The sequence below is a fragment of the Phalangium opilio genome, unplaced genomic scaffold (genome assembly GCF_054372755.1).
Source record: "Phalangium opilio isolate 3A_F unplaced genomic scaffold, DU_Popi_V2 ptg000105l_1, whole genome shotgun sequence".
NCBI lineage: Eukaryota > Metazoa > Arthropoda > Arachnida > Opiliones > Phalangiidae > Phalangium > Phalangium opilio.
Genome location: NW_028324207.1, coordinates 10362947 through 10382533, shown reverse-complemented (window position 1 = coordinate 10382533; position 19587 = coordinate 10362947). Strand labels below are relative to the sequence as shown.

Below are 19587 nucleotides of genomic sequence, written 5' to 3'. Positions count from 1 at the left end.
TAATCCTATGGAAGGGGGTATGTTTTTGAATATTTTGCTTAATTACTCGGCTCCTGTTTGACGTAGCCCTACGTTTTTGTTATGGTTGGATGGGGGGCAAGTAGGACTATAACATACTCAAAGGGCATCACCGTATCTCTAGTGGAACCACAGTTATGAGCCTCCAAAGTTGGGTGTAATGTTATTCCTATGCAGGGGATGTTTTGAACATTTTACTTAATTACTCGGCCTCTGTTTGTCGTAGCCCTTTGTTTTTAGTATGGTTGGATGGGGGATAAATGGGACTATAACATACTCAAAGGGCATCCCAGTATCTCTAGTAGAACCAGAGTTACGAGCCTCCAAAGTTATAGTGTAATGTTAATCCCATGGAGGGGTATGTTAGTGAACATTTTGCTTAATTACTCGCCCCCTGTTTGTCGTAGCCCCAAGTTTTTAGTACGCTTGGTGGGGGCAGGGAGGAAAGGGAGAAGCCGCCTAATGCTAACAGAACTCGTATCTAGCGGGAAGGGGTTGAAAACGGGGGTATGAAATACTATGTTCTCTCTCTCTCCCTGGGTCATTCGGTGGATGATTGAGCATGCGCGAAGTGACATCACGAATAGTTGCTACATGAGATAAAAATTTTGGATTTTGCGCAGTAGAGCTCGCGGTGGCCCGGGCGATACTACCCCCGTTGGCTGGGAAATTTACTTCCCCCACCCAAAAGAGAGACACCTCGCGCTATTCACGCGGCATCTCCCTTTCCTCCCTGGTGGGGGTAAGTCGATACTAGCGCCGCCTGGTTACCTGGCAAATTCTATATTAGGGGCCGAGATAATTTGGTTTTTCTCCTTTTGCAGGTATAATATTAGTGACTATTTTTGAAGTCGTTTTATAGGTCTGAAGCAATTTTTCCGTCGTGAGTCCTGCATAATTTTCATTGTGCTGATTCTGTTGGGGTCTTGGGGAGTAACAGCCCACTCGATCACGCAAGCAGTCTGGGGAAATAAGGATGTTATTTAAACTTGTCCTTGGGACCAGTGACCCCCCTAGTGTCCGAAATAATAAACTGGTCTTCGGACTGGTCCCAGTCTTTGTTCTTCTATCTATTGGCAATTAATAAACTGGTTCCTTGGACCAGTAAACCCCACTTTTTGAATTTAAAAACTTGTTCAAGAAATTAATAAACTAGTTTTGGACCAGAGGAAGTGTGCTATTTCCCATACTGCACTCAAGTGCGACTGTGCGCGTGCAACTTGTGTGATCGAGTGGGCTTTGCTTAAGTACATTTTAATTTACACGCGAGACTTTTCAGCGCTCGTATCGACTTGTTTACTTTTTAGTATAGGGAGTTGCACACTTGCACATCCTATAGACAGGGCCGAAAATAAGAAAAATTTCTTATAACACATGTGTCCAGTAATTGACAGGAAAATTTATGGGACATTGTCAGGGTGGGAAATAAGGATTTTTTTAAACTGGACATTGGGCCAGCGACCCCTCTGGTCTGGAATAAATAAACTGGTCCATGAACACTGACCAGGACGCGTCGTCTGCTAAATTGAAGAAGTGGATTTTTAAAATATATTAGCTAATGTCTGGATTCTGGAAACCCTTGAATTTTCTTAGTGGTCCTGTGGACCACTGACCCCCTCCGATTTAATTTTTAAACTGGTCCAGGCAATTTTTAAATTGGTCATTTGCCCTGTGCCACCGCCTTATTTCCCACTCTGCTGGAAACTGTGAACGAAGGATACTTTTGATACTTTTCAGTGAACTTTTGGTATCAGGAAGGACCGTATTGTTAAGGGGAGGACTGGCACTGAACGCACTTTGTGTGTATGCGGAAAAGTTAGTCAGGGATGAGGAAGCAAGCCGTTAAGTCATTGCTCTCAATCGATGTTTTGTAGGAAAGTGTTTTAATTTTGCATTGATTTAAATGAAATCTCAAGATGGATTTTAAGAAAAGACGGAATAGAGTTTGCGCGCATATTACGAATTAAAGTTTCGTAAATGAATTTGAAAGTTTGCGCCTGAGGAGAAATAAACATTGCTCCAGGGAAAGAAGACAATGAGGATTTTTAAGGTCATTCATTAAGCCTTGGTCAGTCATTATCTTTGTTTTGATCTTGGGATTGGGAAAACACTTTGTTTTCTGACTCACTCGAAGTTGTAAGCTACAAATTCATTGTAAAATGGCTTCAAGTTCAGTTCCAGAGTTCATGAAAAGCGCCTTGGTGTCGTGGGTAAGTCATATTTTGTTACTAACGCGGCATCTGCAGCTGCGATGCGTTCAGTTTGGAGTTGGAGTTGCGCTGACTGTGCAAATGCAATTGATGGTCGCTGATTTAGATCATTTGCAAGTACTGTGTTAATTCAATTGATTGTATTTATGTTTTGGCGTTTTGTAAAAAAAGGTCAAAGCAGTAGAAGGTGAAGGTTGTGTTCTCGATTACAAATCTTTGTGTAGTGGAGGAGCGCTGAATAATATCTGGCGACAAATGTTAGTATTACGGTTAAGTTCTAGAGGGGTTAGACATTTGGCAGAATCTCCCAAAATTTGTTTCAAAATCTTTGAGTTTGTTTCTAAAATATTTTTGAATTTGCTTCAAAAAATGTCTTTGAATTAGTTTCAAAAAATCATTTAAATTGGTTTCAAAAAATCTCTTAAATTGGTTTGAAAAAATCGTTTAATTTGGTTTCAAAAAATCATTTAAATTGGTTTCAAAAAATCTTTTAAATTGGTTTCAAAAAATCTCTTAAATTGGTTTGAAAAAATCATTTAATTTGGTTTCAGAAAATCGTTTAAATTGGTTTCAAAAAATCATTTCTTTGAATTAGTTTCAAAAAATCATTTGAATTGGGTTCCAAAAGTCATTTGAATTAGTTTCAAAAAGTCATTTGAGTTAGTTTCAAATAATAATTTGAATTTGTTTCCAAAATCATTTGAATTCTTTTCCAAAAATCATTTGTTTCCAAAAATCATATGAATTTTTTTCCAAAAATTCTTTGAATTTGCTTAAAAAAACCGTTCAAATTGGTTTCATAAAATGGTTTAAATTGGTTTCATAAAATCGTTTAAATTGGTTTCAAAAAATCGTTTAAATTGGTTTCAAAAAATCGTTTAAATTGGTTTCAAAAAATCATTTAAATTGGTTTCAAAAAATCATTTAAATTGGTTTCAAAAAATCATTTAAATTGTTTCAAAAATCATTTAAATTGGTTTCAAAAAATCATTTAAATTGGTTTCAAAAAATCATTTAAATTGGTTTCAAAAAATCATTTAAATTGGTTTCAAAAAAATCATTTAAATTGGTTTCAAAAAATCGTTTAAATTTATTTGCAAATAACCGTTTAAATTTATTTGCAAATAATCGTTTAAATTGATTTGCAAAAAATCGTTTAAATTGGTTTGAAAAAATCGTTTAAATTGGTTTCAAAAAATCGTTTAATTGGTTTCAAAAAATCGTTTAATTGGTTTCAAAAAATCGTTTAATTGGTTTCAAAAAATCGTTTAATTGGTTTCAAAAAATCGTTTAATTGGTTTCAAAAAATCGCTTAAATTGGTTTCAAAAAATCGCTTAAATTGGATTCAAAAAATCGCTTAAATTGGATTTAAAAAATCGCTTAAATTGGATTCAAAAATCGCTTAAATTGGTTTCAGAAAATCGCTCAAATTGGATTCAAAAAATCGCTTAAATTGGATTCAAAAAATCGCTTAAATTGGATTCAAAAAATCGCTTAAATTGGATTCAAAAAATCGCTTAAATTGGTTTCAAAAAATCGTTTAAATTGGTTTCAAAAAGTCGTTTAAATTGGTTTCAAAAAATCGCTTAAATTTCGTTTCAAAAAATCGCTTAAATTTCGTTTCCAAAAATCGTTTAAATTTCGTTTCAAAAAATCGCTTAAATTTCATTTCAAAAAATCGCTTAAATTGGTTTCAAAAAATCGCTTAAATTGGTTTCAAAAAATCGCTTAAATTGGTTTCAAAAAATCGCTTAAATTGGTTTCAAAAAATCGCTTAAATTGGTTTCAAAAAATCGTTTAAATTGGTTTCAAAAAATCGTTTAAATTGGTTTCAAAAAATCGTTTAAATTGGTTTCAAAAATTCGTTTAAATTGGTTTCAAAAAATCGCTTAAATTGGTTTCAAAAAATCGTTTAAATTGGTTTCAAAAAATCGTTTAAATTGGTTTGAAAAAATCGTTTAAATTGGTTTGAAAAAATCGTTTAAATTGGTTTGAAAAAATCGTTTAATTGGTTTCAAAAAATCGTTTAATTGGTTTCAAAAAATCGTTTAATTGGTTTCAAAAAATCGCTTAAATTGGTTTCAAAAATTCGTTTAAATTGGTTTCAAAAAATCGCTTAAATTGGTTTCAAAAAATCGTTTAAATTGGTTTCAAAAAATCGTTTAAATTGGTTTGAAAAAATCGTTTAAATTGGTTTGAAAAAATCGTTTAAATTGGTTTGAAAAAATCGTTTAATTGGTTTCAAAAAATCGTTTAATTGGTTTCAAAAAATCGTTTAATTGGTTTCAAAAAATCGCTTAAATTGGTTACAAAAAATCGCTTAAATTGGATTCAAAAAATCGCTTAAATTGGATTCAAAAAATCGCTTAAATTGGATTCAAAAAATCGCTTAAATTGGATTCAAAAAATCGCTTAAATTGGATTCAAAAAATCGCTTAAATTGGATTCAAAAAATCGCTTAAATTGGATTCAAAAAATCGCTTAAATTGGATTCAAAAAATCGCTTAAATTGGTTTCAAAAAATCGCTTAAATTGGTTTCAAAAAATCGTTTAAATTTGTTTCAAAAAATCGTTTAAATTTCGTTTCAAAAAATCGCTTAAATTTCGTTTCAAAAAATCGCTTAAATTTCTTTTCAAAAATTCGCTTAAATTTCGTTTCAAAAAATCGCTTAAATTTCGTTTCAAAAAATCGCTTAAATTGGTTTCAAAAAATCGCTTAAGTTTCGTTTCAAAAATCGCTTAAATTGGTTTAAAAAAGTCGCTTAAATTGGTTTCAAAAAGTCGCTTAAATTGGTTTCAAAAATTCGCTTAAATTGGTTAAAAAATCCCTTTCTAAAGCTTGTCATAAATCAGGGAATACCTGAAATTAGGAACATTTTAATTTGGCAAACTTAATTTAATTTAATGAAATAGAAAACTGTTACCAAATAAAAAATAACTTATTAGAAGTTATTTAAATTAGGCCTATGTCCTATATATTAAATTAGAATTGTTAAAGATTTTGCGAGATAATGCATTCAAATAAATCATGTTCAAACTTCGTGAACCAATTGAATATCTTAAAAAATACGATTATGAATGCCAAATGTCCAAATGTCCAACCCTCAAAACCCCAATTGTCTTCGCTTCTAAAACCAGCGGAGTTTTTAATGGAAGTTTCCTTATCAAAATGTAGAGATCCAAAACCCCCTCATCCCGTCACAATCACTCGCAATAACGATGACATGATAGGCAGAATCCGCAATTTGCACGCCATTTTGAAAAACATCAAAGTCTTCTACGAAGTAAGATTCGCGTTAACTTCAATTTTGGAGATGATGGCCAATTAACGTAATCTTTAACTTCAGGATGTTTTGGGTCAAATGGTCGTCATGAAAATGCCCGATATTATTAAACTGGGGAAAACACCCGAAGAAGGTTTGTTCTCAATTTTGAAATCCTGACTTAATAGGGTTCCCCTAAAATCGGGGAAAGTCGAATTAAGGCCTTTAGTACACGGGGAAAGTCGAATTAAGTCCTTTAGTACTCGGGAAAAGTCAAATTAAGGCCTTTAGTATTCGGGGAAAGTCGAATTAAGGCCTTTAGTATTCGGGGAAAGTCGAATTAAGGCCTTTAGTATTCGGGGAAAGTCGAATTAAGGCCTTAAGTATTCGGGGAAAGTCGAATTAAAACCTTTAGTACGCGGGGAAAGTCGAATTAAGGCCTTTAGTACGCGGGGAAAGTCGAATTAAGGCCTTCAGTACGCGGGGAAAGTCGAATTAAGGCCTTCAGTACGCGGGGAAAGTCTAATTAAGGCCTTTAGTACGCGGGGAAAGTCGAATTAAGGCCTTTAGTACGCGGGGAAAGTCGAATTAAGGCCTTTAGTACGCGGGGAAAGTCGAATTAAGGCCTTTAGTACGCGGGGAAAGTCGAATTAAGGCCTTTAGTACGCGAGGAAAGTCGAATTAAGGCCTTTAGTACGCGGGGAAAGTCGAATTAAGGAATAACTACCCATAGAAACTAATACAGTCAAAGGTGGGGAGGGTTTTGTTATTCTCTGAATAAAGTTGAAACAATTGGTCAGATTCGAGTTTGGACGAAATGAACGCTTTGTTACTGCTGATCTTGGGATCGGCTGTTCAATGCGAACAAAAGGAAGTCTTCATCGAGAACATCAAGAAGCTTGATTTGGAATCGCAACACACGATTGTCGAATGCATCAAGAGAGTGAACGAGAACCCCGAGTCAACCTGGTCCATGGATTGGAACGATTTGTGTCGACTCTCTCCCGGTGATCAAGAACAAATGTTCTTCACGCTCATTCAAAATGTTAAGAGGCTCGTTGATGAACGCGATGATATTATACAGGTAATCATGATCGCTTTAATACTTTCAATTTTTCTATCCTGATTTACTTTAATACAATAAGTAAGGCCTGTAATTTTTGCACCTATAAAGTCCTATATTTTCGCGGAATGTTCGGGAATTTCCAAGAATACCACCCACCTCTCAGATTATATTGTGGTTTGGTTTTTTGGAAAGTATATGAGGTGAGAAAAATTATGGTGTAAAAATGTTTGGCCGGAAATGAATAGGAAAAAAGTGAAGAGCAAAAAGAAAATTTCTCACCTCATATACTTTCCAAAAAACCAAACCACAATATAATCTGAGAGGTGGGTGGTATTCTTGGAAATAGCCGAATGTTCTATAATATTCTTTGTTTTCGCGGAATGTTCTATAATATTCTGTGTTTTAGCGGAATATCCTATAATATTCTGTGTTTTAGCGGAATGTCATATAAAATTCTATATTTTCGCGGAATGTCCTATAAAATCCTTTATTTTCGCGGAATGGCATATGAAATCCAATATTTTTGCGGGATATTCTAAAAATCCTATATTTTTGCGGGATATTCTAAAAATCCTATATTTTTGCGGAATATTCTAAAAATCCTATATTTTTGAGGAATATTCTAAAAATCCTATATTTTTGCGGAATGTCCTATAAAATACTGTATTTTCGCAGAATATCCTATAAAATCCTATATTTTCTCGGAATATCCTATAAAATCCTATATTTTCGTGGAATATTCTAAAAATCCTATGTTTTCGCGGAATATCCTATAAAATACTGTATTTTCGCAGAATATCCTATAAAATCCTATATTTTCTCGGAATATCCTATAAAATACTATATTTTCTCGGAATATCCTATAAAATACTATATTTTCGCGGAATGTCCTATAAAATCCTATATTTTCGCGGAATGTCCTATAAAATCCTATATTTTCGCGGAATGTCCTATAAAATCCTATATTTTCGCGGAATGTCCTATAAAATCCTATTCTTTCGCGGGATGTCCTATAAAATCCTGTATTTTCGCGGGATGTCCTATAAAATCCTGTATTTTCGCGGAATATCCCATAAAATCCTATATTTTCGCGCAGTATCCTATAAAATCCTATATTTTCGCGGAATATCCTATAAAATCCTATATTTTCGCGGAATATCCTATAAAATCCTATATTTTCACGGAATATCCTATAAAATCCTATATTTTCTCGGAATGTCCTATAAAATTCTATATTATCGCGGAATATCCTATAAATTCCTATATTTTCGCGGAATATCATATAAAATCCTATACTTTCGCGGAATATCCTATAAAATCCTATACTTTCGCGGAATATCCTATAAAATCCTATATTTTCGCGGAATATCCTATAAAATCCTATATTTTCGCGGAATATCCTATAAAATCCTATATTTTCGCGGAATATCCTATAAAATCCTATATTTTCGCGGAATATCCTATAAAAAATGAAATCCTTAACCTGGTCAAAGTTAGTGACAGAATTTCTTTGAACGTTGATGTTTGATGCAGAGGATGGTGAATCTTGTGCTGGAACACGAGATCTGCGGTTCTCTGGACACCGAGAGCAATCCGATTGACGCGGGATTACTCAGCCCTACTTCGTTTTCTAGTCCCGAGGGTTCCAGACTCGTTGTTGAGTTAGCCGAAGTCAAATCCAAACTAAGGCGACTTCTTCAAGAATTGTAAGCATTTTTCCTCTCATCCCCCCCGCTTACTATCAATGTGAAATTAGCTATAAATTACCGTAGTTAAAATCAAATAAATAAATAAATTACCGATTCTAATTTTTGGAGAAATAAAATTTAAATTACTGTCGGTAATTTATTCTTTTTAAGTGCGACGATATTTGGTAAGTTAACGGTGATTATGCGGCGGTATTTTGTAAATTTGGTTAATTATTGGTAACTTGCGGCGGAATTTGGAAAATTATCGGGAATTTTCGCCGGTTCTTGTTTAATTATCGGTAATTTGCTGCGGTATTTAGTGAATTATCGGTTATTTGCTGCGGTATTTGGTGAATTATCGTTAATTTGCGACGGTATTTGGTGAATTATCGTTAATTTGCGACGGTATTTGGTTAATTATCGGTAATTTGCTGCGGTATTTGGTGAATTATCGTTAATTTGCGACGGTATTTGGTTAATTATCGGTAATTCGCGGCGGTATTTGGAAAATTATCGGTTATTTGATGTGGTATTTAGTGAATTATCGGTAATTTGCGACGGTATTTGGTGAATTATTTGTAATTTGCGACTGTATTAGGTAAATTATTGGTAATCTGCGCCGGAATTTCGATTATTATCAGTTATTTGCTGCGGTATTTGGTAAATTATCGGCAATTCGCGGCGGTATGTGGTAAATTATCGGTAATTCGCGACGGAATTTGGAAAATTATCGGTTATTTGCTGCGGTATTTATTGAATTATCGGTAATTTGCGGCGGTATTTGGTGCATTATCTGTAATTTGCGACGGTACTTGTTTAATTATCAGTAATTTGCGACGCTATTTGTTCAATTATCGGTAATTTGCGGCGGTATTTGGTGCATTATCGGTAATTTGCGACGCTATTTGTTCAATTATCGGTAATTTGCGACGCTATTTGTTCAATTATCGGTAATTTTCGCCGATATTTGATAAATTACCGAGTGACATCTCTACCGCTTACTAAAGACGTTATAATTTGTGTTATGCGTTTGTAGGGAAGAAAAGAACGAATCGATTGCGGAGCTGAAAGAAGAATTGGAAACGCATAAAAATCTATCAAACCGACTTAGAAACGAAGTTAGTATCGACAGAAAATGCCAAAAGAAAGTTCAAATTCGATATTTAAATTTGTTTATTTAACGTTTTTAAGAATTTGGAATTGGTGCAAGGCGCCAGAACGGCCAAGGCTTACCGAGACGAAATGGATATTTTAAAAGAACGCGTTCACAAAGTAGATAAACTCGAGAGTGAAATTCAACGTTACAAAGATAAAATGAAGGAGTTGGAATACTACCGATCCAGAATGGAGGTATTATTGGTTTTTTTTTAATTAATAATTAATGCTGGTGCCAAGGCTTAACAGCGAAATCATTTTTAACTGACAAATGCCAAGGCTTAACGCGAAATCGTTTTTGAAGGAAAAAATGCCAAGGCTTAACGCGAAATAATTTTTAACTGAAAAAAAAACCCAAGGCTTAGTTCGAAATCATTTTTAACTGAAAAAAATGCCAAGGCTTAGTTCGAAATCATTTTTAACTGAAAAAAATGCCAAGGCTTAGTTCGAAATCATTTTTAACTGAAAACAATGCCAAGGCTTAGTTCGAAATCATTTTTAACTGAAAAAAATGCCAAGGCTTAACGCGAAATCATTTTTAAATGAAAAAAATGCCAAGGCTTAACGCGAAATCGTTTTTAAATGAAAAAAATGCCAAGGCTTAACGCGAAATCGTTTTTAACGGAAAACAATGCCAAGGCTTAGTTCGAAATCATTTTTAACTGAAAAAAATGCCAAGGCTTAACGCGAAATCATTTTTAAATGAAAAAAATGCCAAGGCTTAACGCGAAATCGTTTTTAAGTGAAAAAATGCCCAGGCTTAACGCGTAATAATTTTTAACTGAAAAAATGCCAAGGCTTAACGCGAAATAATTTTTAACTGAAAAAATGCCAAGGCTTAACACGAAATCATTTTTAACTGAAAAAATGCCAAGGCTTAACGCGAAATAATTTTTAACTGAAAAAATGCCAAGGCTTAACACGAAATAATTTTTAACTGAAAAAAATGCCAAGGCTTAACGCGAAATCATTTTTAAATGAAAAAAATGCCAAGGCTTAACGCGAAATCGTTTTTAAGTGAAAAAATGCCCAGGCTTAACGCGTAATAATTTTTAACTGAAAAAATGCCAAGGCTTAACGCGAAATAATTTTTAACTGAAAAAATGCCAAGGCTTAACACGAAATCATTTTTAACTGAAAAAATGCCAAGGCTTAACGCGAAATAATTTTTAACTGAAAAAATGCCAAGGCTTAACACGAAATAATTTTTAACTGAAAAAAATGCCAAGGCTTAACGCGAAATCATTTGAAATTAAAAATACCAAGGCTTAACGCGAAATCATTGTTAACTGAGGAAATACCAAGACTTAATGCGAAACATTTTTAACTGAAAAAACGCCAAGGCTTAACGCGAAATCATTGTTAACTGAGGAAATGCCAAGGCTTAATGGGAAATAATTTTTAAATGAAAAATGCCAAGGCTTAACGCAAAATCATTTTTAACTAAAAACTCTGATTTAAAATGATCCTTTGACTTATAAATTTAATTAAATTGGCTTAATTTAATTAAGCCTACATTTTTTAATTAATCTTTTTTAGGAAATTCGTGAAGACAATAAGATTCTTACAGACACTAAAATCATGTTAGAGGACCAGCTGGAAAGTTGCCGCAAAAGATTGGATCAAATTCCCGAATTGGAGTCTGAATTGTTGAAGTTTCAGAGTAAAACAAATGAGCTCGAAACGGTAATTAAACTTTTATCTTTCGTATTTCTTTCTACTCCATGCTTAATCTCCTCTAAGAGCTTTCATTACTCTGATTAAAGGGAGGGTGAAAGGGAAAGTCAAGTGTTTTTTTTTTATTATTATTAATTCTTCCACTAATTATAAGACTATTTAAGCCTAAATTTTCAACCTAAATATCCTGTTACTTTATGAGTACTATTTTCACTCAAAATTTGGACCTAAATACCCAAAGTCTGTTTATGCTCAACAATTTTAGGCCTAATTCGAGGGGTCGGACGTTCGGAATTTTAGTGTACGGGATTTTGAGATTTCAAGATTTTGAGATTTCAAGATTTTCACCAAGATTTTGAGATTTCAAGATTTTGACCAAGATTTTGAGATTTTCCCCAGATTTTGAGATTCTGACTGAGATTTTCGAAATCTTGAAATCTACTCCAAGATTTTAAGATTTCGGGATTTTCAATGAGATTTTCAGATTTTGAACGCGATTTCCAGATTTTGAAGGAGATTTCGGGATTTGGAACAAGATTTTTAGATTTTGAAGGAGATTTTCAGATTTTGAAGGAGATTTTCAGATTTTGAAGGAGATTTTCAGATTTTGAAGGAGATTTTCAGATTTTGAGGGAGATTTTCAGATTTTGAGGGAGATTTTCAGATTTTGAGGGAGATTTTCAGATTTTGAGGGAGATTTTCAGATTTTGAGGGAGATTTTCAGATTTTGAGGGAGATTTTCAGATTTTGAGGGAGATTTTCAGATTTTGAGGGAGATTTTCAGATTTTGAGGGAGATTTTCAGATTTTGAGGGAGATTTTCAGATTTCGAGGAGATTTTCAGATTTTGATATTTTAGGGTGAGATTTCGGGATTTTACGTTAAGATTTCGGGATTTTACGTTAAGATTTCGGGATTTCTAGATTTTAGGGTGAGATTTCGGGATTTTACGTTAAGATTTCGGGATTTCTAGATTTTAATGTGAGATTTCGGGATTTTAATGTGGGATTTCGGGATTTTAGGTGAAGATTTCGGGATTTTCAGATTTTGAGGTAGGGATTTTGGGATTTTCAGATTTTGACGTGAGATTTCGGGATTTTGAGATTTTAAGGGTAAGATTTCGGGATTTCGAGATTTTCGAGAGAGATTTTAATAGATTTTAAACGAACTGTACGGGATTTTGACAAACGTCCGACCTCTCGGCCTAATTAGTGCACATGAGATATCTATATAAATCAAAGTCCTGACTGACTGATAATGAACGCCCAGCCCAAACCGCTTGCCCCCTAGTAGGCTGAAAATTTGCAGGATCGTTACTCATAAGTAGTAGGCGCGTACTAAGAATGATTTCCCCCCAATCCTCCGCCATGTTAAAAAATGGCGCCCAGAAATGTAAAAAATCTTCTCTACGCAACAAAGTCCGCTCGCGTTTCAACCGATTTCGCAAATATTTAGTACAATGGTTTCCTTTAACCTATAGACGGGCTGAATGGTCTTTCGGGTTGGATTTGTTGCCATCTTTTTAAATGTCGGCCAAAAACTTAAAAACCCCTCTTTATGGAATAATGTCCGCGTGAAAAGTAATAAAAGAAATGTGCCGACGGGCTGACGGGCAACGCCGAGTGCCTTAATTCGCTCCTAGGGTGCTACAAAAATATTAGTCGAATCAGTAAAATCTACCCAAATTAGAGGCTATATTTAGGCCCGAATTAGAGGCTATATTTAGGCCCCGAATTAGAGGCTATATTTAGGCCCCAAATTAGAGGCTATTAAGGCCCCAAATTAGAGGCTATTAAGGCCCCAAATTAGAGGCAATTTAGGCCCCAAATTAGAGGCTATTAAGGCCCCAAATTATAGGCTATTTAGGCCCCAAATTATAGGCAATTTACGCCCCAATTAGAGGCTATTTAGGCCCCAAATTAGAGGCTATTTAGACCCCAAATTAGAGGCTATTTAGACCCCAAATTAGAGGCTATTTAGGCCCCAAATTATAGGCTATTTAGGCCCCAAATTAGAGGCAATTTAGGCCCGAATTAGACGCAATTTAGGCCCGAATTACTGTGCCCTCTTTCCAATTCTCATTTCGTCACTCGATTCTTGAAAAGATTCAATCGAGCAACAAAGACAGAATTGAACTGTTATTGGAAGAAAATGCTCAACTTCATTTCGAGAAGAAAGCTTGTCTCGAAGAGCTTCGTTTATCGCAGACGGAATTGACCAATTTGAAGTGCCAGAATAATTTAGGTAAGAATCGTGTTTTTATTTCAAGCATGGATGGATGTCTCGGTGTTGTTTTGTAAAATGGTGTGGCCCCAATAACCGCGCTAAAGCAGGTCAAGGTGTTAATCTTCAAGATCAACTGAACGCCGATGCCCAAACCCGAGCCCTCTATCTCGAACTGGAGAACAACAAACTCAGGATGGAGGTGGAGAACAGTAAACAAAATAGCCCCCTCGAGGAGGAACGGAATAATAAGGAGATGGAGTTGCTGAAGGACTTGGAGGAACATCGACAAAAAATATCGGTCCTTGAAAATCAGGTTAGTTAACGCGGTTTTGAGTTTTTTATTAGCGAGTATTCGAGGTTAGTATTCTTCGGTATTCGAGGTTAGTATTCGTCGGTATTCGAGGTTAGTATTCGTCGGTATTCGAGGTTAGTATTCGTCGGTATTCGAGGTTAGTATTCGTCGGTATTCGAGGTTAGTATTCGTCGCTATTCGAGCCTAGTATTCGCCGGTATTCGAGCCTAGTACTCGCCGGTAATTCGAGCCTATTATTCGCCGGTATTCGAGCCTATTATTCGCCGGTATTCGAGCCTAGTACTCGCCGGTAATTCGAGCCTATTATTCGCCGGTATTCGAGCCTAGTACTCGCCGGTAATTCGAGCCTAGTACTCGCCGGTATTCGAGCCTAGTACTCGCCGATAATTCGAGCCTATTGTTCGCCGGTATTCGAGCCTAGTATCCGCCGGTATTCGAGCTTATTATTCGACGGTATTCGAGCTTATTATTCGACGGTATTCGAGCCTAGTATCCGCCGGTATTCGAGCCTTGTATCCGCCGGTATTCGAGCCTAGTATCCGCCGGTATTCGAGCCTAGTATCCGCCGGTATTCGAGCCTAGTATCCGCCGGTATTCGAGCCTAGTATCCGCCGGTATTCGAGCCTAGTATCCGCCGGTATTCGAGCCTAGTATCCGCCGGTATTCGAGCTTATTATTCGACGGTGCTCGAGCCTAGTATCCGCCGGTATTCGAGCCTAGTATCCGCCGGTATTCGAGCCTAGTATCCGCCGGTATTCGAGCCTAGTATCCGCCGGTATTCGAGCCTAGTATCCGCCGGTATTCGAGCTTATTATTCGACGGTGCTCGAGCCTAGTATCCGCCGGTATTCGAGCCTAGTATCCGCCGGTATTCGAGCCTAGTATCCGCCGGTGTTCGAGGTTAGTATTCGTCGGTATTCGAGCCTAGTATTCGTCGGTATTCGAGCCTAGTACTCGCCGGTATTCGAGCCTTGTATCCGCCGGTATTCGAGCCTAGTATCCGCCGGTATTCGAGCCTAGTATCCGCCGGTATTCGAGCCTAGTATCCGCCGGTATTCGAGCCTAGTATCCGCCGGTATTCGAGCTTATTATTCGACGGTGCTCGAGCCTATTATTCGACGGTGCTCGAGCCTAGTATCCGCCGGTATTCGAGCCTAGTATCCGCCGGTGTTCGAGGTTAGTATTCGTCGGTATTCTAGCCTAGTATTCGTCGGTATTCGAGCCTTGTATCCGCCGGTATTCGAGCCTAGTATCCGCCGGTATTCGAGCCTAGTATCCGCCGGTATTCGAGCCTAGTATCCGCCGGTATTCGAGCCTTAGTATTCGCCGGTATTCGAGCCTTAGTATTCGAGCTTATTATTCGACGGTATTCGAGCTTATTATTCGACGGTGTTCGAGCTTATTATTCGACGGTGTTCGAGCCTAGTATCCGCCGGTATTCGAGCCTAGTATCCGCCGGTATTCGAGCCTAGTATCCGCCGGTATTCGAGCCTAGTATCCGCCGGTATTCGAGCCTAGTATCCGCCGGTATTCGAGCTTATTATTCGACGGTATTCGAGCCTAGTATCCGCCGGCATTCGAGCCTAGTATTCGCCGGTATTCGAGCCTAGTATTCGCCGGTATTCGAGCCTAGTATTCGCCGGTATTCGAGCCTAGTATTCGCCGGTATTCGAGCCTAGTATCCGCCGGTGTTCGGGCCTAGTATCCGCCGGTGTTCGGGCCTAGTATCCGCCGGTGTTCGGGCCTAGTATCCGCCGGTGTTCGGGCCTAGTATCCGCCGGTGTTCGCAGGGTTGGCACGTTTTTGCCAGGGGTGGAAAAAACCGCGGTTTTTACCTGGAAAAAACCGGGCGGCAAAAACCAGTTTTTGCCGCGGTTTTTTCCACGTGGTTTTTTCCAGGTAAAAACCGCGCGGCAAAAACCTTTTTGCCACGGTTTTTTCCACTTTATGTGGAAATAACGAACTAAATTTAAAAAAAAAAAATTCGGGTTTGAAATGAAAATAAAACGTCCAAAATTCTACCATAATTGTATAGGCTTGTGAAGTGGGTTACATTCTCAGTATAAAATAGAGAAAAAACCGCGTGGCAAAGAACGTTTTGGCTTTGTTATACAAATAAATGAAAAATCAGTCCTTATTTTTCGCTCAACACTATTTTTTTCAACTCGCTAATTTTGAGATTTCGAAACAGATTGTTGCTAGAAACTGCTTAAAAATTATTGTTTAGTTATCAAATGCGAAGCAACCAGGATCATTGGAATGTGAGCAAAATTTCATAATTTGTATAAGTTTAAAGTGGATTTAGCTCGAACGTTTAAAACACAATAAATGTTATAAAAATGATTAAGATTGAGACATATTAGCTGTTGGAAGACCTATAATAACACGAATGACAAATACAAAGCCAAAGTTAGCATTTCTAATTATCATTTCAATAGGGAAAAGGTTTTTGCCACTTTTTGCCGGTTTTTTCCGTTTTTGCCGGTTTTTTCCACTTTTTGCCACGTGTCCCGGCAAAAACTAGTTTTTGCCGGATTTTTGCCAACCCTGGGTGTTCGGGCCTAGTATCCGCCGGTGTTCGGGCCTAGTATCCGCCGGTGTTCGGGCCTAGTATCCGCCGGTATTCGAGACTAGTATGCGCCGGTATTCGAGCCCAGTATTCGTCGGTATATTCGAGCCCAGTATTCGTCGGTATATTCGAGCCCAGTATTCGCCGGTATTCGAGCCTAGTATCCGCCGGTATTCAAGTATGCTAACCGACACGGCTAACCCTGCCTAAGCCTTTGCTAATTACGAAACAGGTTAGCAACTTGAAGCGAGACGAAGAAGAGGCTTGTAAAAAGACGCTAACCCTCGAGAACAAGAAGAAGGAATTAGAGGCGACTGTCCAATCGATGGAAGCTCAGATCAAGACGCTGAAAAGCGCGGAGGTCAAGCATCAGGCGACGGAACAGACGGTGTGCGGACTGAACTCGGAGAACCATCTACTTCATCGCACCGTTAAGACACTCCGCGACAAGTTAAACGAAGCTCAACAGGAAATGCTCTCTCTCGAAAATGAGAATTTGAAACTGAACACGACGCTGGAAAGTTTCAAACTCTCGATTCGCAAGTATCACGATTTGGAGAAGGAAAATACCAATTTGGAAGCCGACAATCACAAGTTGGAGCAAGAGAAAAAGTACTCCGAAAAGGAGGTCAAGAGATTGAGGAACGCTGTTGAGGTAATGACCCCTTTATTTATCTTGTTTTAATTATGGGTAATTAGTTTATGATCATGTTAGGTTTTAACTGATTTGCTGTGAAAGATAGGGTTCAGGTTGAAACAATGAGCTTAGGACAGAATATTAAGTTTCAACTCGTTTTTTATATCATACCAGTTCTAGCCAATAGAGGGCGCGCAAAAGTATAATCTGGCCGGGGCCATCTTGTTTAATCCGTGTTCTCACGCGTTAGTAATACAAACAATGTAAAAGTGTATACAGTGGATAAGTGATCGGGCCGGACTATGGATGTAGCTTGTTGTTGAGGGTAGAGTGTTTCTTGGACTACTGTAGTGAGGGCACAAACTGGGAATGTTAACGCGTGTAGACAAGTCATAACCAATTGATCACTGAATTGTCTATCCCGCAACTAAACAAGGTCTTAGCTTAGAAGCTGAATACAGCCCACAGGCTACCACATTAGCCAAACGTCTCCCAACTAACACCATCACAACTGTTGCTTATCTTTAGTACATACTTGCCCTAGCTCGGTATAAGGGGCGCATAGAGATAAGATAAGAGGAACAGGTGAATTTTCCGAGGGGGTAGACGCTCCGGATCTCTGTGTACACCAGAGTTCAAAGAGTTCAGCTTTGACAGTGCGTTGAGTTCAATGCCTTCGGAACTCACAGATCAACTTTGACAGTACATTGAGTTCAAGACATATTGTACACCTGAGTTCTCGAGTGTCTACCCCCTCGGAATTTTCTACGTTGAGCACGGGTCTGTGGGAGAACCCCTTTTGCGTGTGTGATACGTAGAGTCGTTCGTGGCGCCATCTACTAACACAGTGGTAACACTCGCAAGGTAAGCAGCGTCGTGCTCTGTCAGTAATTGGAAGGGAGAACGCGGGTTCGAGCCTGGACATAACTATTTTTTTTTTTTATTAATTTTCGTATTATTGAAGAAAAGTGTTTCTAGGATGCAGAGACGTTTATTAATTAGCCTTATTCCTGATCAGCGCCATCTACCCATAGCGGTGACTTTGAGAACTACTGTAAGCGGCAAGCCAACCAGATGTCGCTAAAATCTGGTGACGTCATTTTTGGTAAGACCCGAGAGTGCCAGTCAGTGACGTCACCAGATTTTAGCGACATCTGATTGGCTTGCCGCTTACAGTAGTTCTCAAAGTCGCCGCTATGGGTAAGTGGCGCTGATCAGGAATAAGGCTAATAGAGAATTTTTAAGATGAAACGTTGCGGTATTTGTTTATTGTTCAAGTTTAACAGTTCATTCGCTGGTCGATAGGGGCGCCACGTACCATTTACCCTATCACAAAAAGGCGCGAGACCCGCCTCGAAATAGTTTGTCTAGGATTCTTAATACACGTTCCAACGTCTATGACTGAAGGTGCCGCCTACTCAAGCTAGTTTCTGTTAGCACGCGTGGGAATTGGTTTAGCCGTCAGTGGCTTTATTTGAGGATGATCCCCTACTGGTTCATTTACGCTTAGATTAAAGACTCTACGATTGAAGAACTGTCTTCGCGAACATCGAGTCTCGAAAGGGAGAACAAGCAACTAACCAAAGAAAAAGAAAACCTGAGTTACTTGTCGGTCCGATGTCGCGAGCAGGAGAAGGAAAATCGGGAATTGGTGCAACAGGTCACCTTAACGAAGAAGACACTAGCCGCCTTACGACAGGTATCTAATTGCTTGAAGCTGGAAGGAATAATTAGTTTCAAATCGGGTTAATTAAAACTTAAATTGAATTAAATTAAATGAAGGATCTTGTAAGCGAGAAAATTCGTAATCAGCAAGTTAGCAGCGAGATTGATCGGTTAATTATGCTCCAGCAAGAAAGTGTCAAAGAAGAAAAAGAGTAAGTCATTTTATCTATTGCTTGAATTGTCATAAGTCTACGCGTAACTTTATAAGTGATATGTTCCTTCCATAAGTATGACGTCACTACCAATATAAGTTCGTAATGCTAGCTAGGGACTTAGGAAGAGCTAGCTAGGGACTTGGTGAGAGCTAGCTAGGGACTTGGTGAGAGCTAGCTAGGGACTTGGTGAGAGCTAGCTAGGGACTTGGTGAGAGCTAGCTAGGGACTTGGTGAGAGCTAGCTAGGGACTTGGTGAGAGCTAGCTAGGGACTTGGTGAGAGCTAGCTCGGGACTTGGTGAGAGCTAGCTCGGGACTTGGTGAGAGCTAGCTCGGGACTTGGTGAGAGCTAGCTCGGGACTTGGTGAGAGCTAGCTCGGGACTTGGTGAGAGCTAGCTCGGGACTTGGTGAGAGCTAGCTCGGGACTTGGTGAGAGCTAGCTCGGGACTTGGTGAGAGCTAGCTCGGGACTTGGTGAGAGCTAGCTCGGGACTTGGTGAGAGCTAGCTCGGGACTTAGTGAGAGCTCGAGAATGACTAGCTAGGATTGACTAGGCCTACACTCGGTGGTGGTTAATTTTGCTGGTACTATTTAGTCTGCATTACTAAGCCTTTGACAGCAGCGCTTTACCCTGATTCTATGACCTACCCCAATCACTTCGTTACAAGCTTATTCCCGATGTGTTTGCCGAGGCTTAACGCGCGTTTTTCAGCTAGCTGACAAATCTGTGTCAAAATGACGCGTTGTCTGCTTCAGAATCGAAACTTTCAATATTTACGGTTTCAACTCGGATTTGTCAGTTCAAAATCGCCTTGGAATCAAATTCGGGTGGATTGTTTTTATCTCAAATGAAGGTTTAATTCTTAAAGCGAAGTTTACAAAGGCCCC

At 38.2% G+C, this 19587-nt stretch overlaps 1 protein-coding gene across 3 annotated transcripts in view; it reads left to right on the top strand.

Annotated features, from left to right (window-relative positions):
* Positions 1–1786: 1786 nt before the first annotated feature.
* The window catches only part of Girdin (protein girdin), a 33147-nt gene continuing 15346 nt past the window's right edge, over positions 1787–19587 (top strand). The window contains exons 1-14 of one of the 3 annotated variants that reach the window (XM_089851585.1): positions 1787–2228; positions 2400–2485; positions 5405–5513; positions 5577–5646; positions 6293–6576; positions 8092–8264; positions 9283–9364; positions 9438–9596; positions 10941–11087; positions 13183–13321; positions 13432–13616; positions 16417–16839; positions 18332–18520; positions 18604–18698. In XM_089851585.1, the coding sequence (XP_089707711.1) occupies positions 2178–2228; positions 2400–2485; positions 5405–5513; positions 5577–5646; positions 6293–6576; positions 8092–8264; positions 9283–9364; positions 9438–9596; positions 10941–11087; positions 13183–13321; positions 13432–13616; positions 16417–16839; positions 18332–18520; positions 18604–18698 (2192 nt within the window). In that variant the 5' untranslated portion in view covers positions 1787–2177. Of the gene's footprint in view, positions 2229–2399; positions 2486–5404; positions 5514–5576; positions 5647–6292; positions 6577–8091; positions 8265–9282; positions 9365–9437; positions 9597–10940; positions 11088–13182; positions 13322–13407; positions 13617–16416; positions 16840–18331; positions 18521–18603; positions 18699–19587 lie in introns of all 3 variants that reach the window. The other 2 variants (XM_089851584.1, XM_089851583.1) reach the window with 2 other exon arrangements.